At 45.5% G+C, this 10,119-nt stretch overlaps 1 protein-coding gene across 3 annotated transcripts in view; it reads left to right on the top strand.

The window, feature by feature from the left end:
• Positions 1-1,553: 1,553 nt before the first annotated feature.
• LOC135522783 (disco-interacting protein 2 homolog C-like) overlaps positions 1,554-10,119 on the top strand; it is a 56,179-nt gene continuing 47,613 nt past the window's right edge. Inside the window, exons 1-7 of one of the 3 annotated variants that reach the window (XM_064949374.1) lie at positions 1,554-1,941; positions 7,018-7,089; positions 7,439-7,540; positions 7,720-7,845; positions 8,125-8,406; positions 8,486-8,608; positions 10,062-10,119. The exon at positions 10,062-10,119 is cut by the window's right edge and continues 203 nt beyond it. In XM_064949374.1, the coding sequence (XP_064805446.1) occupies positions 1,863-1,941; positions 7,018-7,089; positions 7,439-7,540; positions 7,720-7,845; positions 8,125-8,406; positions 8,486-8,608; positions 10,062-10,119 (842 nt within the window). In that variant the 5' untranslated portion in view covers positions 1,554-1,862. Of the gene's footprint in view, positions 1,942-7,017; positions 7,090-7,438; positions 7,541-7,719; positions 7,846-8,103; positions 8,407-8,485; positions 8,609-10,061 lie in introns of all 3 variants that reach the window. The other 2 variants (XM_064949373.1, XM_064949376.1) reach the window with 2 other exon arrangements.

The raw sequence follows: 10,119 nt of genomic DNA, 5'->3' as shown, positions 1-10,119 counted from the left end.
ACTGGAACAGTTACACACTGGAACACTGGAACAGTTACAGTAATTACACTGAACACACTGGAACAGTTACAGTAATTACACTGAACACACTGGAACAGTTACAGTAATTACACTGAACACACTGGAACAGTTACAGTAACTACACTGAACACACTGGAACAGTTACAGTAACTACACAGGAACACACTGGAACAGTTACACTAACTACACTGAACACACTGGAACAGTTACAGTAATTACACTGAACACACTGGAACAGTTACAGTAATTACACTGAACACACTGGAACAGTTACAGTAACTACACAGGAACACACTGGAACAGTTACACTAACTACACTGGAACACACTGGAACAGTTACACTAAGTACAAACAGCCAGACACTGAGTGCCAAGAAGCTAAAAAGCAATGATTTCATATCAAAATGTGTTTCTGCATGAGTTTTAGATGTATTTATTTACTGTTTTATTTAGATGGGATGTCTTGTGTGTTTATTGGTTTGTGTTGTTTTGAGTTTGGAGGGTGGGTGTCTGTTTAGAAGAGAAACATCTGAGGTGGATATTGATATGTGTACATACAACACTGTTAGCATTAACAACTTGAATTTGATTTGGAATCTGGGGTAGCTGGAGGGAGAGGGTGGGGGATGTAGATAAAACTTCCAGTTCGCATGTCCTATGTTTGAGAGAGATTAACTGTGCAAATGCGGTTAATCGATACAGAATATTATTATTTTTTCTGTACAGATGTAAATAATTTGACTATTATTAAATAAGTGCCTTTAATAATAAACAATGGAAAACTCTATGCTCGCTTAATTATTGTAAGGCAGCCTTCCCTTTAGTCGTAGGCTGTGGTCAGATGGCAAAGTGGCGAGTGGGTACACCTGGAGACGGTCGCTTTCCACGGTCATGTGGTGCTTTGCTGAACTGTCGCTGTCTGCTTCTGTGGTGCTGAATCTCTAATCGCCGCTATTACAGCTTGTTTGTTTAGCATACTTCGGACCTTTTCAATCATGTGACAAAATCGACACATGCTGCTGTTTTGTGTTGTGACATGACGTGATACTATATGGAGCCTGCTGCTGTGCCTAGGGCTGATTCTTAGTATGGCATTGGTTGTGGTTTCACCGTGTGACCAGCAGGTGGCAACATCACTTCATAGTCACAATAGCCATCTGTGTACAATACAATATCTTACAAAATCAGATGATGACGAGTAACCTTGCCTGAGACTTAACGTCTTGAGCTGAGCTCCCAGAGCTAAGCCAAGTGGTGGGCAGACAACCCGGTTAGTGTGCTCCTTGGCTAGTCCTGGGGATTCATATGAAGATCAAAGATCCACCAGCACGGTATTGTTGCTATAATTCAATGATATTAGATATATGCTATAATTTCCAATATGCGTGCGTGCGTGTGTGTGTGTTTGTGTGTGGAGAGGGTGTGGTGGTTGGGTAATAATACCCCCGCCTCCCACGCTGCGACCCCTGTCGGTCATTCCCGGTACTGCGCCTCTCCTATCTGCGTCACGTGACATCAGTAGGAGCTGTGAAACAGCGCGAGTCTCATCATCACCGCATCGCCAGGCAAGCAGCCTCGAGACCCACCGACCAACGGACCCTCAGTGGTCCCTCATCACAAATACTATAATAACGGAGAGGAGGTAGACTCCTCACGAAACCATGTCAGGGCCCCGGTGAACAGACAAACAGATTTATTCTCTTTGTTCGCGTCGACGCACCGCTCGCCGCCGAGGAGGGGCCGTAGAATAGTGCTCTCTCTCTCTCTCTGGCGGAGGAGTGGGGGAAGAGGAGAAGAGAAAGCAACAGAGAGAACCGAGGTATTTTTCTACCGGATAACCTAATGGCAGAGCGCGAGGCGTCGCCGTTACCACTGGAGGTTCGCGCCCGGCTGGCGGAGCTGGAGCTCGAGCTGTCAGAGGGTAAGAACGAATCCCGTGCGCCCCGTTTTTCCGTTAACGTAGAGGAATCTCTACAGTAATGGCTCGTTCCACCCTAGACCCCCCTCCCTCTCCCCTGCTCCGCCCCTCCAGATGTTTGTCAGAGCCGCCCTCACAGTCTGCTCTAGCCGGGACGGGGTGAGGGAAGAGTGGGAGCCCACTGCGGGATTCACCCGCCTTTCTTTGTCTCTCTGGTCGTGACACATACACAGACATATGGCCCTGTGCTCGGTTCAGGTCTGAAAACTGTCTATTTGACCTTGAGAAGTACGTTTTGTCCCTGCGTCCACGGACCTGAGTGCGTGTGGTGTGTGTAGGCCTACGTGTGTGTGTCACGCTCAAACGAATGGATGTAATAATAGCGATACCGATGCAACACTGCGTGACAGGAGACGGTTCGGTGGTGTGTGTGTGCTCAGGCTCGGTGTTTTGGCCTGCACGCTCAGCAGCTGATGATGATTTCGGTTAATTTTTATGCTGACAATTGAATCTAAAATAAAATAGCCGACACCGAATCTGTTAAATCACAACCAAGCGTATCCCACCAATTGAGTGTGGATATTATTTTGCCGCATGTTATATTGTCAGATAAATTACGCATTTGTGTCTGCATTATATAATGTTTACATGTTTAATCAATATACATTGTCTGCTCTATAGATTGCTGTCAACGCTCCTGGTGTATGTTGTGTGAAGCGTCTAGCGGCCTGTGTGTATGTGGTTTACATGTACTAGCGTGTTAGGGACACCCTGTTGAACGCCTATAACCTTGATGTGTTGTTGTTAACGTTTTCTATTGCAACCAGATTTACAGTATCTTATGATTGCTAGAGTGTTGGTTCCCAACCCAGCTGTCCCTCCATATGCTGTTCAATCAGAGCAGAACCAGGACATGGCAGATACTGGTGGACAGTGTTTCCCCTAGGGTTTTTTTCAGCAAGGGTGGGTGCATTGCTAGTAGTGTAGCAATGCAATGACATGCTAGCTGTTCCCATTAACTTCCAGTTGTTGAGTCAACTACTTATCATTTAAAAGCTTGTCTCGTGGGCCACCGCTGCCAAATGACTAAGAGGAAACGCTGACATAGACAGGTCCTGTATGTTTACATGGATGGATGATGACAGACACCATTGTATTAGAACAGATAGATAATGGTCTTTATCAGGTGCCACTCTGTAAAAACGTTGTTGATGTAGGTGTGCCACTAAAATCTTTATTTAAAAGATGTCTTGTGGGAGCAGCCAAAAGTGAGCGGGCAGTGCCTTTCTCTATAGGGGTTCTGTTATTATCCAGCTCCTTTGGCAAACTGCTCTCTTGTCAAATCAAATTACATTTCGTTGCCACATGCAGATGTTATTGCGGGCGTAGTGAAATGCTTGTGTTTCTAGCTCCAACAGTGCAGTAGTATCTAACAATTCACAACAATACACACATCTAAAAGTAAAAGAATGGAATTAAGAAATATATAAATATTAGATTGAGCAATGTCGGTGTGGCGTTGACTAAAATACAGTAGAATATAATACAGTAAGTAAGTAAATAACAAAAGTTTGACTGGTAGTGTATATACTGTATTTATATTCTACTGAAGCTAGTAGAGAGAATGCCAAGAGTGTGCAAAGCTGTCCAAGGCAAAAGGTGGCTACTTTGAAGAATCTCAAATATAAAATATATTTTGATTTTTTTTTAAATTGGTTACTACATGATCCCATATGTGTTATTTCATAGTTTTGATGTCTTCACTATTATTCTACAATGTAGAAAATAATTTAAAAAAATAGAAAAACCCTTGAATGAGTAGGTGTTGTAAAACTTTTGACCGGTAGTGTACATAGAGTAAAGCAGTATGTAAACAATGTTTAAACATTATTAAAGTGTCGACTGTACCATTATTAAAGTGGCCAGTGATTCCAAGTCTATGTACATAGGGCAGCAGCCTCTAAGGTGCAGGGTTGCGCAACTGGGTGGAAGCCGGCTAGTGATGGCTATTTAACAGTCTGATGGCCTTGCAGTCTCGGTCCCAGCTTTGATGCACATGTACTGACCTCGCATTCTGGATGATATCAAATCAAAATTATTTATATAGCCCTTCGTACATCAGCTGATATCTCAAAGTGCTGTACAGAAACCCAGCCTAAAACCCCAAACAGCAAGCAATGTAGGTGTAGAAGCACGGTGGCTAGAAAAAACTCAATAGAAAGGCCAAAACTTAGGAAGAAACCTAGAGAGGAACCAGGCTATGTGGGGTGGCCAGTCCTCTTCTGGCTGTGCCGGGTGGAGATTATAACAGAACATGGCCAAGATGTTCAAATGTTCATAAATGACCAGCATGGTCAAATAATAATAATCACAGGCAGAACAGTTGAAACTGGAGCAGCAGCACGGCCAGTTGGACTGGGGACAGCAAGGAGTCATCGTGTCAGGTAGTCCTGAGGCATGGTCCTTTGGCTCAGGTCCTCCGAGAGAGAGAAAGAAAGAGAGAATTAGAGAGGGTATACTTAAATTCACACAGGACACCGGATAGGACAGGAGAAGTACTCCAGATATAACAAACTGACCCTAGCCCCCCGACACATAAACTACTGCAACATAAATACTGGAGGCTGAGACAGGAGGGGTCAGGAGACACTGTGGCCCCATCCGAGGACACCCCCGGACAGGGCCAAACAGGAAGGATATAACCTCACCCACTTTGCCAAAGCACAGCCCCCACATCACTAGAGGGATATCTTCAACCACCAACTTAGCGGGGTGAACAGGCCAAGGCCCGGGTGGTTGATGTCCTTGATCTTTTTGGCCTTCCTGTGACATTGGGTGCTGTAGGTGTCCTAGAGGGCAGGTAGTTTGCACCCTGTGATGCGTTGGGCAGACCGCACCACCCTCTGGAGAGCCCTGCGGTTGCAGGCGGTGCAGTTGCCGTACCAGGCGGTGATACAGCCTGACAGGATCCTCTCAATTATGCATCTGTAAAAGTTTGTGAGGGTTTTAGGGGCCAAGCCAATTTTTTCAACCTCATAAGGTTGAAGAGGCGCAGTTGTGCCTTCTTCACCACACTATCTGGACCATTTCAGATCGATCGCATGCTCTGAGGATGCGGCTAGGGATTCCGTCTGGGCCAGCAGCCTTGCGAGGGTTAACACACTTAAATGTCTTACTCACATCGGCCATGGAGAAGGAGACAAAAAGTATTGTGATACACAGTATATTATTCTCCCACCTTCCTCTCTTTCTTTCTCTGGCCCATCGAGTGACCATTCCGTGTGTGTGAGCCCTCTGGCCCAGCTCTGGACGTGTGTGTGTGTGTGTGTGTGTGTGTGTGTGTGTGTGTGTGTGTGTGTGTGTGTGTGTGTGTGTGTGTGTGTGTGTGTGTGTGTGTGTGTGTGTGTGTGTGTGTGTGTGTGTGTGTGTGTGTGTGTGTGTGTGTGTGTGTGTGAGAGAGATGAAAGGAGATTGTAATGGATACAAAGATAAAAGGAGAAACCAGAGAGTGAAAGAGAGGGAGGGGGGGTACACAGAGTGATTGGCATGGCATCGCTCTCCCACTGTCTATCTGTGTGATTTTAATTTGTTCACAATGACCAATAGGGAAGGAATGCTGCTTAGACTGTAACCAATCACAGCTGGGTGTAGATGTGATTCTGAAGAGTCACACAAAAACACACTTTCCAAAGGTTCTATGTTGGTTAGCAATTTTCAGCCACTTGAAGGAAAATATAATTTCCAGTTTTATTACACATTTTCTAAATAGGAAAATGAGACATTGCTTTAGTGGTTGTGACATGGACTATAGATTCCCTCTCAGCTGTATTCATAGGTTGCACTTCCGTCACTCGGTCATGTCATGCCATTGTTATGAATGTTCTCAAGCCTCCCTCTGCCGGCAATGCTAGTGCCAAAAAGTAATGATAAGCCCAATCGTTCTGGACGGAGGCTAACGGCTGTTTCTTCTAAATTACACTATAGTGTCTTGGAAATACGATGACATTGCTAAAGTAGGCAGATATTTTGTAGGAAACAACTTTTCCATCATTATCATGTCATCAAATTTACTTTAAACAGATGGCAATGTTGTCATTAGCTAGCAAAGTTTGTCAAAAATAGCTAGCAATGCTAATGTTAGCTAGCTAAAATTCTTAACTAGCTAGCTAACGTTATACTCCATCTAAAGTCAATCTGGCGACATCAAAATCATGACACACTGTTTTTCTACAAATTATTTACCTCCTTTTGAAATGTCCAAGCCACAGTAATGCACTTTTGAGATTCTAAAACATCCAAACGAATGTTCAAAACTATATTAAGACGAAATGTGCAAACCATGAATAGTATGAAACTGAAAGACCGAGAGAAAAAGATCATTTGAAGAACAAGAGAATAGGAGAGAGAGAGAGAACGGGCATAGGGTTGTTATGAACTCTGATCATTCTGTGTGGTGTTCTCTCTCTCTCACAAACACACACACACACACACACACACACACACACACACACACACACACACACACACACACACACACACACACACACACACATGCAGGGATCATTAGCCCAGTTTTCACATCTGGAAATCCAAGATGGCCACCAGGCCTTCTCCAGGAGAACAGTTGCTAGGCAACTCCCTCCCTGCTCCGCTGCGATAAGATTGGAAGATGGTGTCTCCCTGTGGACAGTGTGTGTGTGTGTGTGAGTGAGTGCAGAAACAGGAATGCTGTATCTGATCTGCAGAAAAGCCTCACAGACACACACACACACACACACACACACACACACACATGCCTGAATATTATAGCAAGGAACAGATGAGCAGATTGGACCCAGATGTTCTGGCCACTCTCCATGGTCAGATTGTGAAACACATGCTCTTGCTCTTATTCACTTGTCATTCACTCTAAAAAATAGAATGTTCTCTCACACACACTAAAGGAGTGGGTTCTGAGGCCTTGTCAAAAAACTGGGTTAACTGATACTCTTACACCCAAAACAACCTCTTTCTCTTTCCCTCTCCCTATCCCCCCTCTTCCTCTCTCCCTTTCTCTATCCCCCTCTCTCTCTCTGCCAGGTGACATCACACAGAAGGGTTATGAGAAGAAGCGGTCTAAGCTGATCAGGGCCTACTTCCCTCATCCTGGAGGTACATAAATACACAGTCTCTGTCCTCTAGTAGAACACCAGTCTGCAGCACATCTATTCTAGTCCCACTGGGTTTGACCCTCCTCATTTAACCCCTGTCTCTCTCTCTCTCTCTCTCTCTCTCTCTCTCTCTCTCTCTCTCTCTCTCTCTCTCTCTCTCTCTCTGGGTCACACAAGACTTTGTATTACTCCAATGCGCTGAATGTAGCCGCATAATGAATATGCTGAAAGCTCCTTCCACACTGAGAATTTGGGGGGATTTTTGTATCTCTCTCCGGCTGTGACTTTGACTGTATCTTTTTGACTCGCTCATTCTTTTTCTGTCTGACCTCCCCTGTGTGTGTGTGTAGGTATGGAGGGTATGTCTCACCGCCCCCCCTTTGCCCCCCCATCTGCTGCTCGGTTCCACAGACGGCGCTCTTCTGGAACACGTGATGAACGCTACCGTTCAGGTAAACACACACACACCTTTACTACAGATGAATCTGACCAGAGTTATTCAATCTGTTGGTCAATAGACACGCCTTTAGTCAGTCCTTTCACTATAAGCATATAATATAGATCTAGATTTTGATTAAATTGACTAACATAATTCCTGCCCATCTCTCTCCAACACCATGTCACCCCCTAGATGTCCACAGTGAGGCAGTGCAGGCAGTGTTAGCCAGACATGTGGAGAGCAACGTGGCAGTGCCTATGCCCTCCAAACGACGATCACTGGTGGTACAGACATCCATGGATGCGTACACACCCCCAGGTGAGACACACACACTCATACACTTATCAGGTTATGTTCAGTGATTGACTTGGGCAGGAGCCCACTATTTTAGTCCAAGTCAAGCACTGGTTATGATTATGTTAATGTCATGCTGTAGTAAAGTAGGATGAAAGTTACTGACCGTCGCTAGGCCGGTCTCCACTGTGTCATAGGGTTGGGGTTAGGTTGTGTTTTAGTTAGCTATGGGTTTTAGTTATATTGTACGAAAGTTTGATGAAGGTTACTGACCCTCACTAGGCCTGTCCCCACTGTGCTCAGACTCGTCGTCGGGCTCAGAGGAAGAGGCGGGGCCAGGCAATGACATGCCGGGAATGGAACACTGGATGACTCGCCCTGCCCACTTAGGTCCAGCCCACCTAGGCTCCACCTCCTCGTCGTCCTCGTCCACTCAGAGCGGAGGAAGTGGCAACGCAGGACGACTGGCCGACTCGCTCGCACACACACACCTCTCACACCCACACCTGGCACACGCCCACCTCACACACACACATCTGACCCAGTCACATCACGTGTCAGCTCACCACTCACAAACACACCACGGTGAGTACAACTTCACTGTGTGTATGTGTGTGTACAGGATGTGTGTGTTTATGTCTAATCTTTATGTGTGTGTCTGCAGGTATAGGGCACCTATCTCTGAAGCGTAAGGCAGCTCTGGGCATGGCGGAGAACGGAGGCTCTCTCAGAAGATCCTGTGAGTTCGGTTCTGATATGCTGTGGCCTCCACCACTGGAGTCTGACGGTCAGTACGCTCACACACACACACACACACACACACACACACGCACACACACACATACCTTGTTTATACATGTTCCCCACCACTGCTTTAACTCTCCCTCTCTCTTTCTGTCTCTCTCTTTCTGTCTCTTTCTGTCTCTCTCTCTTTGTCTCTGTTTCTCTCTCCTCCATCTCTTTCTGTCTCTCTCTCTTTGTCTCTGTTTCTCTCTCCTCTCTCCATCTCTTTCTGTCTCTCTTTATGTCTCTTTCTGTCTCTCTCTCTTTGTCTCTGTTTCTCTCTCCTCTCTCCATCTCTTTCTGTCTCTCTGTCTTTGTCTCTGTTTCTCTCCTCTCTCCATCTCTTTCTGTCTCTCTGTCTTTGTCTCTGCTCTGTTTCTCTCTCCTCTCTCCATCTCTTTCTGTCTCTCTCTCTTTGTCTCTGTTTCTCTCTCCTCTCTCCATCTCTTTCTGTCTCTCTTTATGTTTCTTTCTGTCTCTCTCTCTCTTTGTCTCTGTTTCTCTCTCTCTCCATCTCTTTCTGTCTCTCTGTCTTTGTCTCTGTTTCTCTCTCCTCTCTCCATCTCTTTCTGTCTCTCTCTTTCTGTCTCTTTCTGTCTCTCTCTCTTTGTCTCTGTTTCTCTCTCATCTTTCTGTCTCTTTCTGTCTCTCTCTCTTTGTCTCTGTTTCTCTCTCCTCTCTCCATCTCTTTCTGTCTCTCTGTCTTTGTCTCTGTTTCTCTCTCCTCTCTCCATCTCTTTCTGTCTCTCTCTCTTTGTCTCTGTTTCTCTCTCCTCTCTCCATCTCTTTCTGTCTCTCTCTCTTTGTCTCTGTTTCTCTCTCCTCTCTCCATCTCTTTCTGTCTCTCTGTCTTTGTCTTTGTTTCTCTCTCTTCTCTCCATCTCTTTCTGTCTCTCTGTCTTTGTCTCTGTTTCTCTCTCCTCTCTCCATCTCTTTCTGTCTCTCTCTCTTTGTCTCTGTTTCTCTCTCCTCTCTCCATCTCTTTCTGTCTCTCTCTCTTTGTCTCTGTTTCTCTCTCCTCTCTCCATCTCTTTCTGTCTCTCTCTCTTTGTCTCTGTTTCTCTCTCCTCTCTCCATCTCTTTCTGTCTCTCTCTCTTTGTCTCTGTTTCTCTCTCTCTTTCTGTCTCTCTCTCTTTGTCTCTGTTTCTCTCTCCTCTCTCCATCTCTTTCTGACTCTCTCTTTGTCTCTGTTTCTCTCTCCTCTCTCCATCTCTTTCTGTCTCTCTCTCTCGTTGTCTCTGTTTCTCTCTCCTCTCTCCATCTCTTTCTGTCTCTCTCTCTTTGTCTCTGTTTCTCTCTCCTCTCTCCATCTCTTTCTGTCTCTCTCTCTTTGTCTCTGTTTCTCTCTCCTCTCTCCATCTCTTTCTGTCTCTCTCTCTTTGTCTCTTTCTCTCTCCTCTCTCCATCTCTTTCTGTCTCTGTCTCTCTCTCCATCTTTCTCTCTCTGTGTGTGTAGAGAATCACTCTGCTCCTCCTGATGTGACTGGCTATTCGTCTGACTCCTCCCACTCCCG

Source organism: Oncorhynchus masou, chromosome 30 (genome assembly GCF_036934945.1).
Source record: "Oncorhynchus masou masou isolate Uvic2021 chromosome 30, UVic_Omas_1.1, whole genome shotgun sequence".
Taxonomy (NCBI): Eukaryota; Metazoa; Chordata; class Actinopteri; order Salmoniformes; family Salmonidae; genus Oncorhynchus; species Oncorhynchus masou.
This window is presented reverse-complemented; position numbering and strand designations above follow the sequence as displayed.